Source organism: Spermophilus citellus (assembly GCF_964194105.1).
Source record: "Spermophilus citellus genome assembly, chromosome: 14".
Classification (NCBI taxonomy): domain Eukaryota; kingdom Metazoa; phylum Chordata; class Mammalia; order Rodentia; family Sciuridae; genus Spermophilus; species Spermophilus citellus.
Window position 1 is genome coordinate 105,083,469 of NC_138194.1, and position 25,640 is coordinate 105,109,108.

The window sequence follows — 25,640 nt, forward strand, 5'->3', positions numbered from 1 at the left end:
GAGGTCAAGTCACCAGAGTCAGACAAGCACTTTGGCCAGGCCCTGGAAGGGTAGGAGAGCCCGTGACTGCCTCCGCTGCTCCTGGCAGGACTCGCCCGGGGTCTCAGTGCTCTCTCTGTGTCCCCCAGGTGTCTTCCTGCCCCCGTCCCCAGCTGCAGCAGCAAACGAACAAGTCCTGGAAGAAGTGGGGGTTGTGGCCCTGGCACCCCTGGCAGACATGCTGAGCAGCCCACAACCCAGCCCTGCAGTGGGCTCCTTTTTGAGCCCCATGATGGGCCCTCTCAACACGCTGCTGTCCAACCCGGTGCCTGTGTCACAGAGCAGCCCACTCACCAGCCTCCTGACCGGCCCCCTGAGCAGCCACCTGGCCAGCCCCTTAGCAATGACCCCAGGGGGCACCCTGACCAGCCTGCCCTCTACTGGCCCCCTGAGCAGCCACCTGGCCAGCCCCATCACAGTGACCCCTGGGGCTACCCTAACCAACTCCCTGGGCCTAACCTCCACCGGCTCCCTGAGTCCAGGCAGCCCCTTGGCCAGCACCCTGGCAGGCCCCATGGCTGTGTCTCAGAGCAGTCCCCTGATGGCCCCCATAGCAGGCCCAGTAGCCGTCTCTCTGAGCAGCCCCCTGCTCACCTCCACAGCCCCCCTAGGTGTCTCTCAGAACCTTCTGGCCAGCCCCACGGGCGGCCTGATTGTGCCAGAGGCCCCAGGGGTGCGGCTGGCAGACACACTCCAAGGAGGTCACTCTGGGCCCCTTTCCTCAGCTGGTGCAGGGCCCACCATCAACTCCAAAGGTAATGGGGTGCCAGGCAGGGGCAGGGGTGCCCTAGGGAGGCCAGATCCTGCACCCACCCTGCCTCACTCTAACCCCCTCCTCTCATTTCTGCCTCCCCAACCAGTCACACTCGCCAGTGAGCACCCCCAGCCAACCCAGGAACCAGAGCCCCTCAGCGTGACATTTGTGGGTGCACCCCTCCAGACCTCCACCCCGGTGGGCATCATGGCCATGCCTGGTCCCACGACAGCCTTGTATGGCACCGCGGATGCCCGGATCCAGCCCGGTGTCCCCCAGGGACAGATGGTCCCTGCCTCTATCCCTACCTCCCCAACTGCCTCTCCTGCTGGCACAGTCCCTGCCCCCACCCCCCAAGCTGCCACCAACTGCACCCCCCCAGGCACCATCCCCACCCCTTCCCGAGTGCAGCCCTCTCCCAGCCGGCCCTTGCCTGTCCCCCATTCTCCTCCACGCAACCCCCAATCCTCACCACGTACCTCATCCTCCCCGGCTTCGGTGAATGACACCCGGGGGTATTCACGTACCACGGAACCATCTCGGAAAGGCCTCCTGGAGTTGGAGCGGAAGATGGCCCACCGCAAGATAAGCAAGTTCCCCGACAGTACCCGAGGTCAGTGCGGCCACCAGGGGCTCACTGTGAGTCTGGGGGCTCCTAGGCCATCTCCCCTGCCACCCACCTGGGCTGTTGACCACAGCCCCACTCCATCCATCCACGGCTCAGCCATGTCCCCTGTCATCCCCAGAGTCGAAGCAGCTGGCCTGGGAGAGGCTGGTGGGGGAGATCGCCTTCCAGCTGGACCGCAGGATCCTGTCCAGCATCTTCCCGGAGCGCGTCCGCCTCTACGGCTTCACTGTCTCCAACATTCCAGAGAAGATCATCCAGGTGTGTGGCTGTCCGTCTCCCACACACTCCCAGGGGGCTGAAGGGACTGGGCAGTGTGCTGGCCCAGGAGGAGACACACTGGGGACTCTGCCCCCAAGAGAAGCTAACATGTTAGAATCCAAGGAGAACCTGGGATGGAAGAAGCCAGTGCTCAATCCAAGTGGCCAGCAGGTGTCCAGGGCATCTGGCAGTGAGAACCCTGAGTCCAGCCCTAAAAGCCTCCCCAAAGAAGGGCTGAGCAGGGAGGGTTCCAAGCACAGGCAGGTGACTCTTCTCTCCTCTGCATGGGCAGCCCTAATCCCCAGAGGCTTGAGGAGTACTGTGACCTCCCCAGATTGGCACAGCCAACTTCCTCCCCAGGCCTGTGGGTGTCCTCAAAGGTCACTGGGGACCACAGGAAACAGGCCCCAGAGCCATGCAGCAGCTGGCGGACTTGTTCCGAGGCCCAAGGCTAATTCCAAGTGTATTTTCCCAGGATGCATCTACTTACCTCCTTCCCTGTCAGCATGGAGGACCATGTTTGACAAACAGGAGCCTTTTGTGGGTAGTTTGGGAAGAATTCACTTTTGGTTGCATTTGGGACTTTGGCTTGATTTTGGGTATATAGGTCTGAGCTTTCCTTTTCCGTAGGTTAAAGTGTCCTTTGGTTAAGTAGTTAATGTTAATATGACCAGAATTTTCAGCTTTTGCCCTTAATGTTTGTATTCTTCATGTCTCATTTAAGAAATCTTCTCATCAGAAGGTCCTAAAAGCATTCCATATTTTCCGTACTCTAATCACCTGAATTTTCTCCTAAGGATTTGAAGTTGTTTTTCTTCACTTAGGTCTTTGACTGCCCTGTAACTGACCATATGGTGTGGGTTAAAATGGGTGGTACTTCTCCCCAGCCTGGCAACCCCTGGTCTTCCCCAGAGGCCAGCCTCACACAGAGGAACCACCGGATTGAAATGATCCCAAGGTAGTAAATAGCCATAGTGAGAGCCTCAGCTAGTAGGTGTAGAGGACAGCCCTGAGGCCTGAGGAACAGCCACACAGAAGGACAGGGGTACTGTGATCAGAAGACAGACAGGGCTGTGTGGACAGAATGATTGCAGCAGCTGAGAGTTTCTTTTGAGGGGCATAGCCAATCCACTGGGACATCACAGTATTCTGCTGGTGAGGGCAACTGGCCAGGTCTCCAGGCTCAGAGCTGCAGAAGCCCAGCACTGCCAGGCCAAGGGGGTACCCAGCACCTACCTCTTTCCCTCTTCCAGGCCTGCACCTGTGTGGGCTCTCCAGTCTGTCTCACCCAGCCCATGCTGCCCTCATGAGAGGTCCTGGAGCTGGGCACTGCTCCAAGCAGGCCCACCTTGATTTTCTCTCAATCATCTTAGCTCTTCCTATTCAGTGTGAGCTTTCATAGTGGAAACATCAAGTTTTAGGAAAAACCTGGTTCAAATTTTGAGTAGTTTTGCATTGATATATGGATTAAACTACATTGATTGATAGATTACACATACATTTCTCTCTCTCTCCCTCCCCCTATCCCTCCCTCCCCCTCGCCCACTCCCTTCGGTACTGGGGATTGAACCCAGGGTGCTTTCTATACAGTTATACCCCCAGTCCTTTTATTTATTTTTATTTTTTTAAATTTTGAGACACTCTTGCTAAGTTGCCCAGGCCGGCCTTCCTTAAGATCAGCCCCTGGAGCAGATGGGACCTCAGGCTCTGCTGTTGTGCCTGGCTTAGATCACACATCTTGACAGTGCTGGCTACCCCTCAGCACCTTGTTGCTGGAGTCAGTGGCACCCTCTTTGGTGGAGTCTCTAGTTGACAGCCCTCTACGGTGTCCCAGAGCAGTGCTGCTGTGCCACAGTGCAGATTGGCTAGGGCGATTCAGAACCTGGTGGAAGCACAATGCTTGGCATCTCTAAATGCTGGTGTCTGGTGTCTAATTGGCAAGGACTACATTTGATTATAAGCAGAAGTCTAGTTGTCCATGGAGAAATTGGATAGTAAACCATGAAAAAAGGATTCCTATTGTTTGCTGCTTAAAAGGAAGATGATAAAATGCATGGGCCTTTGATGTGGGGGTGGTCTGTGTGTGTCCCCCTTTATGGTGTTTCTCTGCCCTTGACAGGGAAGTTATTGCTCCGGTGGTAGAATTTAACAATCACAGCTCTAAGGCACAAATCGTTAGGAAAGAACTAATGTGCATCAGGCAATACTTCTCTGGTGCCCAGGGAAGTCAAAGCCAGCATGGTGCCCACGGAGCCCCACTGACAGCCTCTGGGCATCTCACCATCACCAAGACACAAGTCACTCAGCCCAAGAGCCTCCATCACCAATTCCAGACCCACTGGCCATTCTCCTGTCAGCAGAGACCCTCATTCCTCCTGGGAAGCAGCTCTCCTGCAGAGAAGTGGCTTTGCAAACCTGGGGGACACCCAGACTGGCCCTCTGCAGAGTTCATGTGGGCTGACTGATGACACACTTGAGAACCAGTTATTTGCCCCCTGGTCTCAGGCTGGGTGATTTGTTGATTCCTATCTGCATCTAATTCCACTTTCCCCAGCCCTTTATTTAGCAGACAGCTGTAATTCTTCTATTCCTTTCTTTTAAATTAAGTTTATATTTATTATTATTATTATTTGGTTTTTTTTGGTTTTTTTTAAAGAGAGAGAGAGAATTTTAATATTTATTTTTTAGTTTTCGGCAGACACAACATCTTTGTTTGTATGTGGTGCTGAGGATCGAACCCAGGCCGCACCCATGCCAGGCGAGTGTGCTACCGCCTGAGCCACATCCCCAGCCCATTTTTTTGTTTTTTTTTTAAATTGATTTTATTATTCTTTTTAAATACACGAAAACAGTGGAATGCATTACAATCCTTATTACACATATAGAGCACAATTTTTTGTATCTCTGTATATAAAGTATGTTCACATCAATTTATGCCATTATACATGTACTTTTTTGCATTACAATTCTTAATACACACATATATACCACAATTTTTCATATCTCTGTATTATTATTATTTTGGTACCAGAGATTGAACCCAGGGGTGCTTAACCACTGAGCCACATCCCCAGCCATTTTTATTTTTTATTTTAAGATAGAGTCTCACTGAATTGCTTAGGACTCTAAATTTCTGAGGCTGGCTTTGAACTAGTGATCCTCCTCCTGCCTCAGTCTCCCAAGCCTCTGGGATTACAGGTGTGCATCACCATGCCCAGCTAAATTTATTTTAACAAAAAAAAACATAAAAATTGTACATATTATTGGCATGCCATATAATGTGTCCCCTCATGTATACATTGTTTAATCAGGTTAAACATATCTGCTCAATCTGTCTCTGGCACAGGGATAGAAACCCCCAGCCTTGTCTATGCTAAGCAAGCTGTGTACCACAGGCCTATACCCGCCAGACCTATAGCTTTTTTTTTTTTTTTTTAGTTGTAGATGGAAACAATATGTTTATCTTATTTGTTCACTTTTATGTGGTGCTGAGGACTGAACCCAGTGCCTCACATGTACTAGGCGAGTGCTCCACCACTGAGCCCCAGCCCCAGCCCACTAAATCTTGTGTATCATACTAGCTTCTATTATCCAGGTTGTTGGACAGAGTATTTGAAAGCAGCAGATCATAGAGGCAAATATTTACACTGACAAGGAACGCCAGTCTCCTCACTAAGCATGAGTTTGTGCTGGACTATTCAGCAGGTCTTCTCAGGCAAATCAGTGGTCTTGGTGGCTGAACCCACACGAGCTGATGTAAGTAAAGAAGGGTTTTAGTGAATGTCTGGGTGGTCAGAAAAGCTTCAAGGAAACCGGGCGTGGTGGCACACACCTGTAATCCTATCGGCTCGGGAGGCTGAGGCAGGAGGATGGCGAGTTCAAAGCCAGCCTTAGCAATGGCAAGGTGCTAAGCAACTCTCTAAATAAAATACAAATAGGGCTGGAGAATGGGGCTCAGTGGTTGAGGGTCCCTGAGTTCAATCCCTGGTACCTTTCCCCCACAAAAAAAAAGCAAAACTTCAAGGACACAAACTTGTGCTTGTGTGCTACACTGCCCGGACAAACGCTGACACACCAGAAGACTTTCCTAGTGGACACACTATGAGCCCCACTGCCCAGGACAGTGTGCAAACACCCAGCAAGAAGCCCCTAGTCAAGCACAGCTGTCCCTGAAGAGCCAGTGCCATGTCCACGTGCTCCCCCAAGACCACTCCCCGGCACTCTCCACCTCCACCTGCCTGGCAGAAGCCCAGCCACCAGACTCAAGTCTGGAAGAGCCCAGCTTCCCGTTAGGAAGGCACAGACAGTGCAGAACAGCTGGTGAGCAACACCAGTGTCTGCCACCTCAGGTTCAGAGCTTTCCTGCAGTCTCTCACAGAACCATGCTGTGGTTTTTTCATGAACAAATTCTGACTTTTCTAGGATGTTTTTTCTGTCTCACATTGAGATGTCGCAGGCTCCCTGCTCCTTTTCCTCTTAATGTTCCGAGACATGAAAAGCTTTCTGCACGATAGACTACACATTCCTGATGTTTAATGTACTGGGGTGCGGTTAAGTCCTCTGCAGTTCTACTTGTGGGTCAGGGACCACGCCAAATGGCTGTGACCAACGCAGGGCAGCAGTAAGCCAGCACTTGTCTGCCCACAGTCCTCGGCCTCACTCCTTCCTCTGGGCTCTCCAGGGCACTCCCAGGCCTAAACTACATGCTGCAGGACTCAGTCTGTCACCTGTTGGGTGGGTTCTTGTATCAGAGAAAAGCCCAGCTGGGATGTGAACAAAGCTCTCCACTCTTCTGCTGGGGCACCAGGGGGGCGTCACGTAGGGGACGAAACCCCAGTGCTCAGCTCTTATGGCATCTGGGTAGGTGGGACCAGCTTCTTGATGTCACCCCAGGCAGAGGTGGGTGACAGCTGGCCTGGCTCTCCTCCTCCTGCCTCTTCAGTGCCATGCCTTACCAGCTGAAGCCTCCACCCTGGGGTGTGCTTTTTACCTTTATGCTAATAAAGGTAACTGCAGGTCACTTGTTGACCATTCTGTACATGTGCTTGCTCTCCCCCCCTGGAATTTGCTCCTGATCATCTGGGAAAATCACTAGGATTATTTTGAAAGCAGGGCAGAATATTGTTGGGTCTTCTGACAGTGTCTTCTCTGTGTCTCTGTGGACCACAGAGTCTCAGGAGGCTGCACTGACTTCCAACCTGCCACCTCCTGAGTGTGATCTTACTCCCTTGGCCTTGAAGACTGGCCCACTATTGAAGTCCTAATTTGGGGGTGCATCTTTTAAGATTTGGAGCTAGGCTGGCTATCTCATTCCCTGCTGAAAGATTTTGCCCCCTTAATCTTACATCTTTTTTGATGGGAGGGGAGTACCAGGGATTGAACTCAGGGGCACTGACCATTGAGCCACACCCCAGCCCTATTTTGTAATTTATTTAGAGACAGGGTCTTGCTGAGATGCTTAGCACCTCACTTTTGCTGAGCCTGGCCTCAAACTTTGTAATCCTCCTGCCTTAGCCTCCTGAGCCACTTGGATTAAAGGTGTGCACCACAGCGCCTGGCTTTAACCTTAAATCTTTTTTTTTTTTAATATTTTCCCTTAGTTGTTGATAGATCTTTATTTATTTATACATGGTGCTGAGAATCGAACCCAGTACCTCACACATGCAAGGCAAGTGCGCTACTGCTGAGCCCCAGCCCCAGCCCCAAACCTTAAATCTTAAGGATCCTATTTTTTAGTAAGATAACTCTCAGGTCCAGGGGCCAAGTCAGCCACCAGGAGGCGGGGCTCACAACCAGTTTCATCTCATTGGCTGGAATTTAGTGATGTGCAGGCCACTGCAGAATGGGGGCCTGTGGCCTTGGCTGGGAGTTCCTCACCTAAAAGCAGAGGGACTTCTGCTCTGGCTCTTCAGTGAAGTGAGTCTACTTTGACCAATTTTGTTTTGCTGATCCTATTGATCCTTTGGCTTCTGTTTCCTAATTTCTGCTATTTTTTTAATATTTATTTTTTAGGTAGAGGTGGACACAATATATTTATTTATATGCAGTGCTGAGGATGGAACCCAGGGCCCACACATGCTAGACAAGCACTCCACAACCCCAGCCACCAATTTCTGCTATTTTTTATTTCCTTCCTTGGACTTCCTTTAGTTTTGTTTTGATATTTATCTTGCTTGTGTTGAGTACCTACATCATTTTGTTTTATTTTTATTTCTTTTATTTATCTCCTTTGTTTTAAAATAAATACATTTAGGGGAATGAAGTTCCTTCTAATCAGGGAGATCTTCAAAATATTTAACAACCAGGGACTGGGGCTGGGGCTCAGTGGTTGTGCACTTCCTGGCATGTGTGAGGCCCTTTATATAAATAATAGAGGTCCATCAACAACTAATAAAGTCAAGTCTGGAAGAGCCTCAGCTTCCAGTCAGGAAAGCCCAGAACGACAGAACAACAAGTACAACAGAAGCACCAAGCAATCAGGGGCATCCTGGCCAGCAGCAGTCACTGCCTGGCTGGGGTGGGAAGACCCAGGGACTCTCCTGGTGTCCAGGTCCAGGTGGCAGACCCTCAGTGCTGGGGTCCAGAGTGCTTGGCTGGCATCCTTCATTCAGTGTCAGGGGAGGAAAGCAAGTCCCACAAGGGGTGTGAGACAGGATGTCCTGAGGACAGAGTCCAGGCTGGGAAACAGAGGCCTCCAGAGGAGACTGAGAAGGAGCAGGGAGGGGAGCCAGGAGGGGTCCTGGGAGAGGCCTCAAGACTTGCAGTCAGGCAACTGTGGGGGTTTGAAGAGCCTCCCATTTCCCCCAGTGCCTCCAGACTTTCAGCCATAGTCCCTGTCCTCAGCCCAATCCCAAATTCCTGGTGGTGAATGGAGCAGGCCACAGGATTGGGGGTATCCCAGGAAATTGGCGGAGCCACTGGCCCTGCCTGGATAGAGCTTGGGGGCTTCTCTGTCAGGCTCAGTCCCTGGGCTCCTCTACCCACCAGATCTCTCCAGCCTGTCTCCCAGGACCACCTCCCTGCACACCCCCTGGGTGGTCAACAGCCATGCCACACACACACCCTTACTCCTCTCTTCCCCTTGCCTGTGTGCTGAAGTGAGGAAGGAGGGCTCCTGAAGACCACTCTCCCCACAGGCATCCCTGAACCCCAGTGACCACAAGCTGGACGAGGAGCTGTGCCAGACACTCACTCAGCGCTACGTGAGCATCATGAACAGGCTGCAGAGTCTGGGCTACAATGGGCGGGTACATCCTGCGCTGACAGAGCAGCTGGTGAATGCGTATGGCATCCTGCGTGAGAGGCCTGAGCTGGCCGCATCAGAGGGCGGCTCCTACACTGTGGACTTCCTGCAGCGCGTGCTGGTGGAGACAGTGCACCCCAGCATGCTCACTGACGCGCTGCTGTTGCTCTCATGCCTCAATCAGCTGGCACACGATGATGGCAAGCCAATGTTCATCTGGTGACGCTGGTGCCCGGCTGGCCAGGCTCACTCTGCCCCACACCCCTGTACACGGCCATTAAAGCTTCCCACAAATACGAGGCTAGTCAATGATCCCATGCTGCACTCCTATGATGTTAGCTGGGGGGCTCCCCACACCCCTGCACCTTGCTCCTTAAATCCTGCCACCCTGGCACCCACACTTACCCAGGGGCCCTTGGAAGGAGCTCCCAGATCAAGGCTGAGCAGCCATCTGGCTAAGGGGGTTGGTTGGAAGTCCCCCAGGTTCCCTTTACTTGGTGATGGGAGCAAGCAGCAGGCCCTCTGAGACTTGGAACAAGAAGAGCAAGAATCCTGAAGGAGATGGGAGCAAGCAGGCAGGGAGTCCTCCCTCCATGCTGAGCAGGGTCTAGGGGCCAAGAAGGAAGGAACTTGAGGGCAGGAGGGCAGTAGAGGGAGGCTAACCTGCTGCCCCTGGCCAGGCAGGCAACTGAACCAAAGTCACTCATGTGAATTTAGTGTGACACAAAGTACCACGCAGACACAGAATACCTTTTTATAAGCTTCAGGAGGCTTCCCTGGCTCCCCATCTCAGGCTCCCACAAGGGGAGCAAGAGAAAGTCAGGAGAGGCTGATGAGAGTGAGCACATTCTGGGGTTGGCTTTTATTGGGGGATGCTGTTTTGTAGAACATTCTATCCAAAAGGGCAAGGGGTAGGATTACAAAGGAACAGGTGAGTGTAACTTGACCCCAGTGGATAACCCTACTCCTGGAGTCATGCCTCATTATCGGAGTGGAGGTAAAGCCCAAGTTATTGCAGGGCACAATAGTTGTTCAGTATCTCTTGCTCAGGACTTAAGGGCATGTATTTCCAGAGCGGCTCCAGACAGCAACCAGAAGAAAGCTGGCTCCATCTTGGGAGGCTGAGGCAGGAAGATGGCAAATCCAATGGCAGCTTAGCAAGACCCTGTCTCAAAATTAAAAAGGCTGAGGGTGTAGTTCAGTGGTAGAGTGCCCCTGGGTTCAGGGGTTCAATGTCTGGTACTGCAAAAGGGGGAGAGAGCTTGTAAAAAGAGAGGGGAAAAAAGAGGGGAGGGGAGAAGAGCCCAGGAGGGAGGAGGGGAGGGGAGGAGAGGAGAGAAGAGCAGGAGGGGAGGGGAGAAAACTGCCTCACCCACCCAAACCTGGGCAGAGAGCAGTCAGGGAGAAAGCAGCCCCTCCCCAAAATGCCTAAGGTCTGGAAAGAAAAGACCCCCTTCACAGGGTCCATGGATCTGGGGTGGGGAATTCAGAAGTAGGGAGGGCTGAAGTACCAGCTTCGGGGGCTGAGGTTGGATGGGGAAGCAGGAGAGGTGAGGAGAAAGGATGGATGGGGGTCAGATGGAATGCTTGAGGTAGCCTGTGGAGTGAGATGGGAAGGGTGTGAGCTGGGGGGTGCAGGCCTGGACAGGTTGAAAGAGGCATGAGAGGGCTGGGGTTGTGGCTCAGCGGTAGAGCACTCGCCTTGCATGTGCGAGACCCTGGGTTCGATCCTGGGCACCATGTAAAAATATATGAATAAAATAAGGGTATTGTGTCCAACTACAACTAAAAAATGTTAAAAAAAAAAAAAAGAAAAAAAGAGGCATGAGAAAGAGGGGCAGTGTGGGCAAGCTCAGAGTACTACCTAAGGGAAGCTGTAGAGGCCAGAGCTGAGATGGGAAGGCAGAAATAAGGCCCCCAAGTGAGGAGGGTCCTAGAACATTGGTGTTTGCCAATCAGTGAGTCAAAAGCAAGGAAAGAAGAAGCCACAGGGGTTGGGTTTAAGCAGGGATCCTGCCAGCAACCAGGAGGAACCCAGGGACAGAGAGGGTGCCAGGTGTGCTGAGGCTCTCCTGCTGGGATGCCCAGGCCCCAGGAGCTATGGCCTTCTGCCCTCCTGGCTCCTAGTCCTCCTGAGACTTTCAGGGTTCCAACCAGACAGCTCAGTCTCTTGCTCAGCCTCTTGGAAGGGGATGAAAGAAGTCCATCCAGAGAGCAACATTTGGAACCATCCTGGCTAGATGAGGCCCAGAAGCTCCTTCACCTCCCTGCCTACCTGGGTGAATAGCAGCCCTAATCCAAACCTGCAGGACAGTTTAAGAGTCACTGTACACAGCCGAGGGCAGGGTGGGTGGTGGTTCACAGTCCAAATTATAAAAGTGGGCATCCAAGGGAGCCAAGCAGAGCCTGTGAGCTCCAGGCCACACCTATCAACTCAGGGTCAGTGCGGGAAGGCTCAGCGAATAGGGAGCTGGCTCCCTCCTGGCTCGCGTGCCCAGGTGGACTGGCCTTGCAGGGCGGAACCAACCGTCTCTCTCCCCATATTGGAAGCTTCTTGGGGTAGGATCACAGGACCACCACCAGCCCTTTGAGGGGACACTGTGGGGATCTGGGCCGGGCAGTGTTTACACCTGAGTCCGAGTCTGTCTCCCATTGGTGCTGGGTGCTAGCGATCAGTCCCCTAGCACCGCAGGGGCAGAAAGATGGGCAGGAGCGGGGTGCAGCAGGGGCGGGGTGGATCCTGCGGTTTGGGTAGCGAGAGCACCCGGCAGGTGGGGGAGGGGAAGATGAACAGCCGGGTTCACCCTCACCCCTCTTACGCTGGGCGGAGCCACATTCCTCCTCGCAGCCTCGGGTGGACTGGGCGGAGCAAGAGAGGCTTGGGGCGGGGCTGCAGGACTAGGGTCCTTTTCACTTTCCGTTTCGTTTTTCCAACAGCCACCGAAGTTGCGGGCAGGTAAAACCAGGGACTTCCTCGACCCTGGCTTTGGCCTGCTTCGGAACCGCCAGGCTCGCTGGGAACAGCGCCCAACCGGTCCCTCAAACAGGTTGTGCCACGTGGCCTTGACCCGTGACACCCCTGCTGCTCGCGCCGATTTGCCGACAATTCGACTCGCACTCTCGGAGCGAATGAGTCTTCTGGGCGGCTTCTCAGCCAGACAGCCCCGAGCGCTATGCAAACCCAGTCCGACTGGCCCCCGGTGACCGACGACATCCTGCGGCCTTCGCCTTTTGCGCATCCTGTGCTGCACACCCTCCATTGCGTGGCCCGCGTGCTGCTCTTCCCGACCTACTGGGCTCTGGACCAGTTGATTGGCTGCTGGGCACCGACAGCGCGCCCCAGCAGGCTAAGAGCAGCAGCTGGCGGCGGGGTGGCGCTGCTGGTGCTCCTGCTAGTTGGCCTACCGCTGGCGTTGCCTGGCTTGCTGCTCTGGCTGCCGCTGCAGGCCTGTCGCCGCCCCTTCTGCTACCAGCCCCCTCCTCCGTGCTGGGTGCCGCCCACGCCCTGGCGCCCGTGCGCTGAGTTTGTGCGCTGCTTTGTCTTCCTCACTGCCAACCTGTGCCTGCTCCCCGACGGGCTGGCGCGCTTCAGCAATCTGCCGCACAGCCAACAACGCGCAGAGGCCATTGGCGCTACGCTGTTAAACGGCCTACGGCCCTCGCTTTATGGAGCTACCGGATGCAGCCCACAAAGGCCTGGGGAGCCAGGCGGGACGCTGACGGCCCAGATGCCCGCGGGGCTGGACTTTGTGTGCCTGCAGGAGGTATTCGATATTCGCGCAGCTCGACGCCTGGTGCGCCGCTTGGCTCCGAATCTGGGCCCGGTGCTGTATGACGTAGGCACACTTGGCCTACAGCCTGGGCCATACTTAAAACTGCTAGGCAGCGGGCTCCTGCTAGCTTCCCGCTACCCGCTTCTGCGTGCCAACTTCCGTTGCTTTCCCAATGCGCGTCGCGAGGACGCCTTTGCCTCCAAGGGTCTACTATCCGCTCAGGTATATTCCCACAGGCTGTGTGCCCTGGCCCTGGATGGGGTGAGCTGTTGGGCCGAATGGGCAATGAAAGCTGGTACTGTCGGTGGTGTTGCAGGTGCAACTGGGCATCCTGGACGGGCACCGCGTAGTGGGATTCCTGCATTGCACGCATTTACATGCACCCACTGGTGAGCCCTGTGGGAAGGATTGTTGGACGGTAGCCAGGCCCTCCTACGGCCCCTCTTTCGCAGCAGGCCTACCCTTATTTGCACCTCTCTTTCCCACTGCCCACTGTTATTTGTTCACTGCCCCAGTAATGGCAACTCCCAAGAAGTGCCTGGGTGGGTGCAGAGACCCCAGTCTAGCGGGAACCAGGTGTCCAGGATGTAGATCCTCAACCTGGGCCGAATAGAAGGCGGCACACCTCTACCCCCACCCTCCACCCCTTCCGTAGAGGATGGGCTCTTGCGCTGCAAACAGCTGACGCTGCTACTGGACTGGGCAGAGCAGTTTGAGGCCGAGAGCCGCCAGAGTGGTGAGGCTGTGGCCTTTAGCGTGCTTCTGGGTGACCTAAATTTTGACAACTGCTCAAAAGGTGAGGAGCTTAGCTGGGGGAGGCGAGGCCAAAAGGCCCGGCCCCGCCCACTGAACGCTGGTCTTTTGTGCAGACCACGCACAGGAGCAGGGGCACAAACTCTTTCGCTGTTTCCGGGATCCCTGCCGGCTGAGCACACGCCAGGATCAGCCTTGGGCCCTGGGTATGCGTCAGGGGGTTTGGGGGGGCGGCCCCTCTAGGGATTCATCAGCTAGGCACCTGCTGATTCAACCACCCCCACCCGCCCCCCACAGGAACCATCCTAAGCACCTCCACCCTCCACCAATCAGTAGCTAGCTCACCGGAGATGCTGCGGAGGTGAGTGGAGCGCTGGGAGCCAAGCACTGCTGGCCGGGCCTGGAGGAGCGCCCCAGCCTTGGTGACAACGCCCCTCCCTTAGGGCCCTAGAGCAGGAGAAAGGGCGCCACCTCTACCTGGCAGGCCCTCCCCGCGGAGGCCGTCGGGCTAACCCCTGGCTGGGCCGGCGTCTGGACTACATCACCTACCGGGAAATGCCTGGGAGTGTGCTGATTCCAGTAAGTGCCACAGTTCAGGACTGCTGGGCTTGCTGGCGCTGGAACCATCCCTCAACCTGGTTCCTGCCCCCAGGAAGTGGAACAGGTTATGTTTAGTACAGCCCTGGCGGGGCTCACAGACCACCTGACCGTGGGCCTACAGCTCCGCGTTTCGGCGCTCTCCTGACACTGGCACAAGGACAAAGGATGCTGCCGGCAACACAGACCACAAGGCAGAGCACGAGTTTGGCCTGACAGCCGTGTCCCACAACTGGGCAATGTAAGGGATCTTTATTAGGGGGGCCCTCACACAGCCTCTTGGGCCCTGCGGTACTCATAGACACTACCCCGCTCTGAGAAGGCAGGGGATTGTGGGGGCGAGCCCTGCGATGGGGCAGGGTCCTCTGGGTTCCCGTAGCCACCACCTCCAGGGGTATGAAGGCAGAACACATCCTGTGGAGAGAGGCGAGTTCAGAGCAGGCTTGACCCTTCCCAGCCCGGGGCAGCATTCATCATCTTAACGTTTGGACCCCAGAGACCCGGCATATGGCCCACTGCCCTTCGGGAACCAAATTAAACTCGCTATCTGGTTATTTCTGCATCTCTGTTCATTCTCCATGGAATGGGGGGAAATAAGGGAAGTGGCGAACAGCACGGCTGCACCCCTTACCCCCGGGTACACTGACACCGACGTCTTCCCGCCAAGGTTCACAGTGCGGCCATCCTTTCGGATCAGCAGGTTTAGGCCCCTGGCGCCAGGCTCACCCCCTGCAGGGAAAGAGGAGCTGGATGGTCAAGGAGGAAAGGTAGAGAAGGAGATGGAGAGTCAGGGGAAAACACGACTGGCGGGTGGAAGAGAGGCGGGGGAGCGCGGATGCAGCAGTGAGTAGGAAACAGACAGGTCGAGAGGGGTTGGGGAGCCGCCCACCATGAAGGCCATAGGGCTGGAAGGCCCGGCGTTCTGTGAGCACCGACAGCAGCGCCTCTTCGCGGAAGAGCAGCTCGCGGACCACCCCGTCGCCGCCCCGGAATCGGCCTCGGCCCCCAGAGCCAGGCCTCAGTTCAAAGCGGCGCAAGACGACCGGGTACCTACGCATACGAAGGGCTCAGAGCTCAGCTGAACCCAAGCTCGGCCCCATCCTCGCTGCCTAGCCCGTGGCGCGCGTAGCTCACCGGCTCTCCAGTATCTCGGGGTCGGTGATGCGCGTGTTGGTCATGTGGCTGTGCACGCCGCTGCGTCCGTGCCAGCCAGGGCCCGCACCTGCGCCGCCCGCTACCGTCTCGTAGTACCCCATATGGGCATTGCCCAGGGTCACGTTGTTCATGCAGCCCTGGCAGGAGCAAGCCTTAACTGCACCTGGCTGGGGCGGGGATCCGCTTCCAGCAGGCCCTCCCCCTCCCAGAGTTCCCAGAAGTCCCCAAGGCCGCACCCACCCTGCCTATCACACCTGGGAGGCAGCGCAGGCCCCGAAGGCCGCCAGGATGACGTCCACCACACGCTGTGACGTGAGCACGTTGCCGCCCACCACCGCTGCCTCGGAGGATGGGTCCAGGATGGAGCCTCTAGGAATCACCACCCGCACAGGTGCCAGGCAGCCCTGTGCATGGGCAAGCAGCTCTCAGGGGCAAATGGGGCTGGGTCCCTCTCTGATTCCAGGAGAAACATGCCCACCTCCCGGGCTCAGTCCATGTTGGGCTGACCTTGACCCCACACACACTCAGGGTGACCTCCAGCCTAAGGTTCACCTGCTGACCTCGCACTGGTAGGGACCGACCTCAGACTCCACGCCCCTGCGAACCTGGTTGAGTGGGATGTCACGGCCCACAAGACAGCGCAAGCAGTAGATGAGGGCCGACAGCGTTATGGCCCGCGGGGCATTGAGGTTGCCAAAAACCTCCGGCCCAGTGCCACTGAAGTCAAATACAGCACTGCCCTGCCCAGAAAGGAGAAGGGTGAAGGCATCGGCAGTGGAGTGGCACAGAAAGCTCCCTCCCTGTCTCCCAACTAGGTCTGACCTGACTCAGGTTGATCTGAACTCGGAGGTGTATAGGAGAGCCATCATCCATGTGGTCCTCCGCAGACACCTCCAGGGGTAGGCCCCGAGCCTGCCGGGAGGTTCCAAAGGCCCGCAGCATGTCACGCACTGCCAGCTCTGCATTTGCCTGGCAGGGAGAGGGTCCAATGGCAGCCATGCTCCTTTCAGAGTGGCCCTGCTACCTTGGTCAGGCAGAGTGGGGCTCCCACCTCCCTGCCCCTAGACCCACCTGAATGTGGCCCATGTAGGCCTGCACAACATCCAAGCCATATTGCCCGATGAGCTCCCCCACCAACTGTATGCCCTTTTGGTTGGCTGCCACCTGGGCACGGAGATCCGACAGATTGTCATGCAGATTCCTAGTTCCACTACAACCAGAGATCTTGCTTGGTGCCCGTAAGGCCTCTGTCACCGCTGGATGGAATGGATGAGGTCACCACTGAGCTGCCCCCATCTCCTCAGCCACCTGGTGCCCTATTCCAGCCCCACTGCACCCCCTCTGGGCACTGTTGGCCCTCCACTGAATCCCCACCTCTCCTGCTGACTCCCATTCCCTGAAGCACCAGCCTCCATCCTTTTATCCTTCTGATAGCCAGCGCCTAAGGGCAGCTTGGCCAGTGACCTCACTGGAGCTGGAGATGCCTAGAGGGCATATTGGTCCCTTAGCAAACTCTCCTCCCTCCTTATCCCTCCTGCCTTCTCCAGCCCACTGCTACTATGTCTCCCAGGAGAAAAGCCTCTTCCTTGGCATTCCTCCTCCTCGATATGCCCTTGGCCCTGCCAGCTCCCACTGACATCCATAGCCAAGTGCCTCAAAAGAGCACCAGACTCCTGCCTGTGCTATCCCCCCACCTGCAGCTTTCTCAGATCTGGACAAGGTTCCCTCTCACTCCTGCAAGGGATGCAGATTGACCCAGAGACTCCTACACACTTCAGGAACACCTCTTCCCTTCTGAGTTACAGTCTCTGAGGCTCCCTGGCACTGATCCCCTACCACATGCTTACACTTGTTCCTCCATGATCCACACCTCCTACCCCAGCCACCCCTGACCAGCGTCCCCTATATGTGTCTGTGACGCCCAAAGTGGACCATGGCTCTGTTACCTCCCTGTAACCTCAGACCATGTGCTCCCTTTTCCGCTGACCCTACCTCCCTGTCTCTGTTCAGTGTAAGGCCTCCATCCTCCTTCATCCAAACTTGACCCCTCACTCCACTCAGATCCCATCCAATACCAGCCCTGAGTTCCCAAACATCCTTCACCCAAACCCAGTGTGGACTGCAGCAGCTACCTACCTGAAACAGGCCCTTCTTCCTTCTATACTCTACTCTTTGGGTGTCCTGGCCAACTTCCTACCCCCAAACCACCTCCAAGGAGTACTTCTTTGGCCACACAGAATTCATCTCACCTCTAATCATCTCTGGGGGATGATCTGCAACTGCACCACGGGGTCACCATTTGCCTCTCCCCAGCCTCAGGGCAGATCTGGGCTGCTGGGCTGTATCCCAGGGTCCAGCCAGCTGGGTCACTGGCAGCAACCAGGTATCCCATCCTGCTGAACCCCCACCGCAGCCCCACTCCTGCTCACCCTCCTCCTGAAAGACGCCCCCCTGGACCAGCTTGAAGGACAGAAAGACGGCCCCCTCCTGTTGCAGTGCAGTGGAGTGCGGGGGCATGGAGCCTGGTGTAATACCCCCAATGTCTGCATGATGCCCCCGGCTGGCCACGTAGAACACAGGCCGAGTCTGACCTGGCCAAAATACCTAGTGGGTAGAGAGTGACAGTCAGCTGTGTCAGCCACCCGTGACCCCCACAAAGGTAGCCTGGTAGTGAACCTCACCGGTGTGATTACAGTCAGGTCTGGAAGATGGCTGCCCCCTGCGCTGGGGTGGTTGCTGAGCAGCACATCACCTGGGTGGAGATCAGACCCCAAGTGCTGGATCTAAAACCAGAAGACAGGTGCAGAATGGGGGTGGGGCAGGGACATGGGTCAGCGAGGGAGGCTGGAGAGGGGGCCCACCGCACCTGGAACTGCACAGTCTCCTGCATGGCTCCCAGATGCACAGGAATGTGGGGGGCATTAGAGACCAGCCCCCCGTCAGGTCCAAAGAGGGCACAGGAGAAGTCCAGGCGTTCCTTGATGTTGGTGGAGATGGCAGTGCGCTGCAGGATGCGGCCCATCTGCTCTGGGGACACAGAGTGACCAGGTACCCGCTGGTTCTATCACCCACAGCATGGCTCCGGGAAAGGGAGAAGGAGGACCCATGGGGCCCAGCAACTTTTCCCATGCCCTGAGGAAGACCAGGTGGCAGCACATCCACCTGGGCAGTACAGCCACAGTGTGTCTTGGTCTATGTGAAGGGCATCACCTTCCTCTTCAATTCCCTGGAGCTCCCAGCAAGAGCCTGGGGCCTCCCCTTGACCTGTACAGCAGGGACTTGGTGCCCAGGCACAGGTCCCCGCCCCCAGGCTCACAAAAGTCCCTGTCCTGACTCTGCACAGGTGAGCTTGCTGTGTTGGCCTCAGGATTCAGTTCCTAGATATCCTCAGATCCTGATAAGAGGAGAAGACGCTTGCCTGCCTGAGGACTGCTCCTGTAGCAGGTGGTGCCATCCCAGGGCCAAAGCCATACCCATCACCCCTTGACCCACAGGAAAACTGCTCTTCCCCTTGCTCATGTTTCCCCTTGGCACCCACCTGCTAGCCCACTACAAGTAGCCAGAGCCACCCCACTTGTACCTACCCCTGGCCAGTACACAGAGCCCCCATGCCCTATACCAGGGTCAACCAAGCTTGTGGGGAGGACAGTGGCAGCCACTCACCAGCAATGCTCATGAAGCGATGTGAAAAGATAGACAGCTGGATGGGATCAAGCTTAGTGCCCACTGTGCTGGGGGCCTCAGCCCCCACAGAGATGCGGATGTCCCCTGACTTGGTCACCTCTGCCTGGCACCCGGGCTCCACAAGGATGGTGCTGGGGGCAGGGGGCATAAAGGGGCTGCAATGGCCAGGCCAGAGACCTCTCCCAACCAGGGACCCACAGCCTCAGGCCAGGGGACACCCTGGTTATGGGACCCCCCAAGTCCCTCAGGCCCCTGCAGCCATGGGCCTAAGAACCCTCACCAGGGGAGACCTGTAGTTCACCTCTCCAAGGTTCCACCCAGGCCAGGTCTCAGCCCACCTGTTGCTGTCAATGATGAGGCAGGGCCCCTGGAGCTGGTGCCCATAGCCCAGCTCCCCTAGCAGGTACACAGGGGTCTCCTGGTAACCCCCCTCGAAGTAGCACTGGGTCACCTGCAGAGAGTATGGGGTGAGCCAGGCTCCTAGGCCTCGCACATTCCCTGAGGCCCTCACAGGGTGTGACCTCCCCATCTGCACTTGTGCCTAGAGCCCATGGACAGAGGCCAACCAGCACACAGGCCACCAACCTTGTCCACCCGGGGAGGCCCAGTCTGGGCTTTGGGGGCGACCTCCAGCCGAAGACCACTGCGGCCAGTGCCCCTCACCCTCACGTCGTCCACCACCACAGGCCGCTCAGGGATGACGAAGCCAAACTCCCTCAGGTACCTGTACCACCCCCGCCCCAAAGAGTCATTAGGGCAAAGCAGGCGGAGATAGGCCACCCACTGGGCTCCCAGGACGAGGGGCTCACACACCTTTCCACAAAGGCTGCCCCAAAGTCACCAGCACGGGGTGAGCGGGATGTAGCTGGGTGCTGGTGGGCAGACACCATCAGGGCACAGTCAGTTCCCTGGTAACGCAGATGCAGGAAGCTCTCCGTGCTGATCTGGGACCTAGAGCAGGCAGGCAGGACATTCACCCAGTGTCCCGGATGGTGCCTGTCCAGCTTTCTCAGGGACTCTCAGTCCAGGGGTCCTCCCTCACCGTGGCCCTAAAGGAGCCCGGGACCATTTGGGAAGTCGCCAGGTGGTAAACCCACCAACAGGGTGGTGGGGTAACACAAGCCCTCTGCCCAGTGACCCAGGACCCCACCTAGGGAAGCCCTGGGCCTGCAGGGCTTCCACACACTGCTCCTCCAGGAGGCTCAGTCTCTGGTCCAGCTGCATGAAGGTCTCTGGCGTGTAAGGCAGGGAGCAAGGCTCCTGTGCCTCATGCACCACATCTGCCAGAGCCAGCCCCAGAGCTGACAGCAGACCACTGTGCCTGTGGGACAGGGTGGCAAGTGGTGAGGGGGCTCCTCCCAAAGCTGGCTCCCCCAACTCAGGACACAGGGCCACCAGCACATCCACACCCAGACCCACCTGTGAATATGCACAGTGTCCATGCCCAGGGCCCGGGCAATGGCACAAGCATGCTGCCCGCCAGCTCCCCCGAAGCAGGCCAGCACATGGGCTGAGGGGTCATGACCTCGTGCCTGAGGATCCAGAAGGGTCAGTGGCTTCTCCTAGCCCACCTGTCTAGCCCCTACCTCTCATCCCTGCTGGGCTGACTGATCAAGAAGTTAGGGGCAGGGGGCAGGGCTGGAGGGCAAGACAGGCAGAGTGGGCAGAGATGGGCATACCTGTGTGAGCGCACGGATGGGCCGGCACATGGCCTCATTGGCCACACGCACGAATCCCATGGCCACCTCCTCCAGGCTCAGTGGGGAGGCCGGGCAGGACCCGCTGGTCAGGAAGCTGTTCACCTCAGTGGCCACAGCCTCCAGGGCCTTGCGGGAGGCTTCAGGGGACAGTGGCTGGTCCTCTCCCGGCCCAAAAATGCAGGGGAAGGAGGCAGGCAGCAGGCGACCCAGGACCAGATTAGCATCCGTCACTGTCACGGGGCCCCCTGGGAGGTGGGCATGTTGTAGGGGTTGGAGACTAGAGGCAGGGGACCAGGAGTGGGCAGCAGGGATGAGGCGGAAAGATTGAATGGGCCTGGGATAGCATGAAGAGGGCAAGGTCTGGAAGGGCACAGACACATACTGGCACTTACCTTTGCGGTAGCAGGCGGGGCCTGGGTGGGCACCTGCTGACTCGGGCCCAACTACGAAGAGGCCAGACCTGGGGAGATGGAGGACTGGGATTGGAGGTGGGAAAGGAAGAAGGGCTGAAGGTCTGAGCTGGAAGAGTGGGAACTGACCTGAAGAAGAGGCGGGAGCCCCCACCAGCTGCCACTGTGTTGATGTCCAGCTGTGGGGCCTGGAGGGTGACACCAGCTGTGCTGGCCTCAAACACGTGCTCAAATTCCCCAGCATAGCGGCTCACATCTGTGGATGTGCCTGGTGGGAAATGGGGTGCTGGGAGTCACCCAAAGACCAGCTTGCCAAGATTTGCCCAGCCTGGCAGCTAAGCCTCCCCGAGATGCCCCCTTCAGCCTTCATACCTCCCATGTCAAAGCCAATGATAGGCTGGTGACCCTCTAGCTGATAGGTTGTGGCCGAATAACCCACCACACCGCCGGCGGGACCAGAGAGCACAGCGCGGGAGCCGCTGAAGGCGTCCATGGGCGCCAGGCCACCATCGGAGCGCATGAAGAGCACCTGCACGTCCTGTGAAGCGGGCAGGTGGGCAGCAAGGACTGGGCAGGCCCAGAGCTGAAGCCAGGAGCAGGCAGTGGAGGGGCCTTACCTTAAGCTGGCCCTGGAAGCCACGGCGGAAGCCCTGCACATAGCGCTGGATGGCAGGAGTGAGGTAGGCGTCGGCGCAGGCTGTGTGTCCCCGGGGAACAATGCGGACCATGGGCATGGCCTCCGAGGACAGGGACACGTGCGTGAAGCCCAGCTCCCGGGCCAGTGTGCCCACCTGCTGCTCATGTTGGGCCCATCTACGACAAGAACCCAGGGGCTCTACACTGTCCTCGCAGGCCCTGTGCCTCTCACTGAGGCCCACAGCCCTCCACCCACGGCTCATGCCCTCACTCACGTGTAGGAATGCATGAGAACCACCGCCAGGCTGCGGATGCCCCGGGACAGGAGCCCCTCCAGTTTCCCACGCAGAGACCCCAGGTCCACAGGCTGCTGCACCTCCAGCAGGTCTCCTGTGCGGCCTGCAGAGGCCCATTGCCCCCATCAGAGGCTGCCAGGATCTGCCCTCCCCTGGGCCCCACAGCTGTGAGTGGCACTGGACCTTTGACAGGCGACCCGGCGCCTGGTTCTCCGCGGTAAAGCACCACGCGTTCCTCCACCTCCAGAACCTCCTCATACAGCATCTCTGGCATGGGCACAGCCTGGGGGTTGGCAGAGACTCATAGGAGACCCAGGCCTGGGGTTCTTGTGGGTCCAGCGTGGGTGAAGCGGTACAGGCAAGGGGATGTGTCCCAACAAGTCAGTAAACAGGCCCAAGAGGCAGAGAGTCAGCCTGGCCCAGCAAGGCTCACCTTGGGGTGGCTCACTGCCTTTAGGCGTCTGAGTGGAATATGGTCAACTGGCCCATCCCCAAAGGGCAGCTCTGAATCTTCAACCTGAACAGGACTTGCTTGGGCTGTCAGGGTCCAGGACAGGTCACAGAAGCAACAGGAAAAGAGCACTATGTCCCTACTCTGAGTCAGAGGACCCTTCTGGCAGAACCCAAAACTACCTACCTCTCTGCCTATCAGCTGCTGGACTTGGCCCTCCACTGATCCTTCCACCAACTGTACCCCCCACAAGGCAACAGCAACTTATTGAGACAGATTCAAGGAAGCTATACCACCTAGCACCCAGCTGGGTGCTCACCAGATCAAAGAGGTCCTCGCGGGCCTGGGTGCCAATGTGCAGCAGGTCTCGGAAGCCACGTGTCACCAGCAGGGCCACCCGTTCCCCCCGTCGTTCTAATAGTGCATTGGTGGCCACTGTGGTACCCATGCGGATGCTGGCAATACGGCTGGTGTCCAGTGGCCGGGCCCGGGGCAATAGCACGCCCCCCTCCTGAGAACCACAGGGTCAGAGTCAGGCTTCTTGTGGTGGGGTCCCTCCCCACCCCACCTGTTTTCCCAGGGCCCACCTCCTCCAGGATGCGGCGGATGCCCTCCGTTGGTGCGTCTGCATAGTTGGCAGGGTCCTCAGAGAGCAGTTTCAGGACCCGCACATGCCCTCCTGGGCACTGGGCAAAGACATCTGTAAAGGTGCCCCCGCGGTCAATGGCAAAGTGGAAGCGCCCCTCAGGGCTCCCCATGATGGTGCGGCTGGAGTCCAGCAGTTTCTCTTCAGATGGTAACCCTGGGAGAACTGGACAGAGGTAGCCATCAGCAGGGAGGCCTGGGAGTCATGCATGGGTGAGGCTCTGAATGGAAAGAGGGAGTAGATTCCAAGTCCAGATGGAGCCCTGGGGAAATGACCCACTACACGACTCTGGGCAGGGTCAGAGCTACAGGCCCCAGCTCACAGGGCAGCCTGAGCTGAGCCCTAACCTGGCAGTGCATGGGGGCCAGCCCACTGCCCCCATTGCCAGGGTCTCAATGCCCTGATTGCCAAAGAAACCCAGGGCCTGGAGCCGAGATGGAGGTAGCACGGAAGGCATTCTGAAGCCCTTGGCTTTTGGCGTGAGAGGCAACAGGGCTGGGGTAGACAGGTGAGAGGAGCCCTGCCTCCCAAGGCCTTCTGGCCACAGGACCAGGCACAACCTGTGCAATATCAGGACCGGGCCAAGGCCCAGAAGATGAGAAGTGGAGCGGAGCCCTGATAGGGAAGGAAGGAAGGCGGCCTCAGAGAAGGTTTAGGACCCCCCGTGAAGAGCCCACCTGGCTAGTCGGCTCCGAGTCGCCCCGCGATCTTCTCCAGTTGTGCTCCCCGCCTGCCCTGCCCCCACCTCGGGGCGGGGCCTGCGGAGACCGTCCCTGAGCCGCCCTCCAGCGCCCGCCCCTTGCGGTGGCTTCAGGCCTGTCCTGTCCACAGCGCCTCCTTCCTTTCCGAGTAACCCCTGGGACTGCAGGGAGGAGTGGCCAATTGCGGCCGGGGGGCGGACCCGGCGCTGCGATTCAAGGTCACCTGTGCTCTGCTGATCGCCAGACTCCCACGCAGGCCTTGGGCTCGCGACATGTGGACGCCCACGGCACCCACTTCCAGGTATCTCGGAGCAAGGGAATCCGGTTGCCCCAGAGAATCAATAACCCGGGTTTGCTCTGACTGTGTCCTAGTGCCGGCGGCCCGGGAGTGGGGCTAGTGAAAGTAGGAGTGGGTAGGAGAGAGGGATAAAGGGGACTCCGCCAGGAACGCCCTCACCCCCGTGTGCACACCCCCCACGACCAACCCCACAGCGCAGAGGAGACCAGGAGACCCCAGTACACCTGGAGTAGACACTCCCTCCTGGGATGAGACCCTGTCCCCACCCAGCTTTCAACCTGGAGCTGACGTCCCCCACGCCTTGGCCAGGTAGCTTTCATGGTGAGGACTAGGTGGTTCCCCCATGGGCAAAAGATACCTATTTCCAGGGTGCAGTTGGCACAACCCGTGGAGGGATGGTAGAAGAGTGGAGGAGGCTCCCAGGCAGAGAAAACCACAGATGAAGAGGGCAGAAAGAGGTCAGGACTGGTTTCCTACGTTGGTTCTTTGCTATTACTCTGGTGTGGTCTAAGCCCCAAGAACGCAGGGCCTGGGGTGGGGAGCCAGTACTGCTGCACCTGCATTCCTAGACTTGTTGAGGCAGATTCAAAGCAGCCTCCACTGTGTAGGCCTGGCTGGAGGTGGGTGGGAGCAGGCATCTGCAAGCAGGGCAGAGCCTAGACTCCAGACCAGCACCAGAAAGCACCCTCGGAGGGCGCATGACAGCTGGAGTGGAGGAGCCTGGAGCTCCATGCAAGGCAGGCAGAACGGTCAGTGAGGTGAATGGTACTGCCCTGTGATGGTGGCCCCAGAGGTCAGCTGAACCCATGGGCCTCCCCAGTGTGCCAAGCAGATGACAGGCAAGCTGGTGGCACACCCCAGCCCCTGCACCCCTGTGAGCCCTGCTGGCCCCCAAAGCCTGTTTGGGCCTGAGAGGCCAGGACAGAGGTGGTCAGGGTGTGCATGGGCACACCAGGATCTGGGCTGGTGCCCTCATCTGTGTGAGGGGGTTAAAGGGAAGACCTGGGCCAGAAAGAGACATGGTTTAGAAGGAACTGAATCTACTCTCTTGTCCAGGTCGCCACAAGAAAGACAGCCTCAGAGCATCTGACCCCACCTCATGCCCTCTAACCTTGCCCCCCCATACACACACTGTGAGATGCTCATGTGACCTATCTCATCCTGGGCCCCCTTTCACTGAATGTGGCTACCCCAGCCCTTCTTGGGTCAAGCAAGGTGGTCACCAGCTCCCCAAAAGACAGGGATTGGACCCTGCAGCAGGTGCCTAGGACCCAATCCCCATAGAGGCTGCTGGCCTCATCCAGATGACTGCCCACCAAGTGGCAGGTATCCCCTCCCCCACCACGGTGCTACTGCCAAACTCCTAGCCCACTGTACCCAGCCTGGGGTCTAGACCATCATAGCACCATCAAGATGTAGGAGCCCACCCCTTCGTATGCAGAACAGCTGTGGGAAGCAATCAGTGGTCCCACTTCAGTCCAGGACCCCCCACGGAAGCCTGAGCCTCGAGGTGGCCTCCCATTATAATCATTCTGCCCACCCCCAAAAGCCCCTAGGGACTGTCTACCTTCTCATTTCCACCACCCCCCCAACACCATCTCTGCCTCCTAACTCAGTC

At 57.4% G+C, this 25,640-nt stretch overlaps 3 protein-coding genes across 4 annotated transcripts in view; 2 read left to right on the forward strand and 1 right to left on the reverse strand.

The window, feature by feature from the left end:
* The window catches only part of SPATC1 (spermatogenesis and centriole associated 1), a gene marked incomplete at its 5' end in the record, with an annotated part of 19,973 nt that extends 10,769 nt beyond the window's left edge, over nt 1-9,204 (forward strand). Inside the window, 4 exons of the mRNA XM_081265918.1 lie at nt 129-794; nt 1,293-1,406; nt 1,540-1,679; nt 8,816-9,204. Of these exons, the coding sequence (XP_081122044.1) occupies nt 129-794; nt 1,293-1,406; nt 1,540-1,679; nt 8,816-9,145 (1,250 nt within the window). The 3' untranslated portion in view covers nt 9,146-9,204. The remainder of the gene's footprint in view (nt 1-128; nt 795-1,292; nt 1,407-1,539; nt 1,680-8,815) is intronic.
* Nucleotides 9,205-9,823: 619 nt separating this feature from the next.
* LOC308633158 (sphingomyelin phosphodiesterase 5-like) lies at nt 9,824-14,271 on the forward strand. 2 transcript variants are annotated; one of them, XM_081265717.1, is made up of 7 exons: nt 9,830-12,917; nt 13,012-13,084; nt 13,351-13,491; nt 13,565-13,654; nt 13,746-13,809; nt 13,892-14,027; nt 14,101-14,241. In XM_081265717.1, the coding sequence occupies exons 1-7, from the start codon at nt 12,096-12,098 to the stop codon at nt 14,191-14,193; spliced, it is 1,419 nt and encodes a 472-aa protein (XP_081121843.1). In that variant the 5' UTR covers nt 9,830-12,095; the 3' UTR covers nt 14,194-14,241. The 2 variants fall into 2 exon arrangements, with proteins under 2 accessions (XP_081121844.1, XP_081121843.1); XM_081265718.1 differs by having other exon boundaries at nt 9,824-12,686; nt 13,892-14,271.
* Nucleotides 14,247-23,844, reverse strand: OPLAH (5-oxoprolinase, ATP-hydrolysing). Its single transcript, XM_081265716.1, has 27 exons — nt 23,701-23,844; nt 22,965-23,188; nt 22,697-22,888; nt 22,110-22,209; nt 21,906-22,029; nt 21,612-21,807; nt 21,367-21,532; nt 21,124-21,262; nt 20,977-21,044; nt 20,564-20,829; nt 20,304-20,416; nt 20,035-20,205; nt 19,698-19,835; nt 19,470-19,608; nt 19,223-19,335; nt 18,864-19,015; nt 18,067-18,227; nt 17,882-17,983; nt 17,630-17,804; nt 16,272-16,456; nt 16,023-16,169; nt 15,806-15,940; nt 15,455-15,604; nt 15,180-15,337; nt 14,935-15,095; nt 14,677-14,774; nt 14,247-14,459 (listed from the first exon to the last, which is right to left on the reverse strand). Exons 2-27 carry the CDS (start codon nt 23,133-23,135, stop codon nt 14,313-14,315), a joined length of 3,867 nt encoding a protein of 1,288 aa, XP_081121842.1. The 5' UTR covers nt 23,136-23,188; nt 23,701-23,844; the 3' UTR covers nt 14,247-14,312.
* Between the last annotated feature and the right edge of the window lie 1,796 nt (nt 23,845-25,640).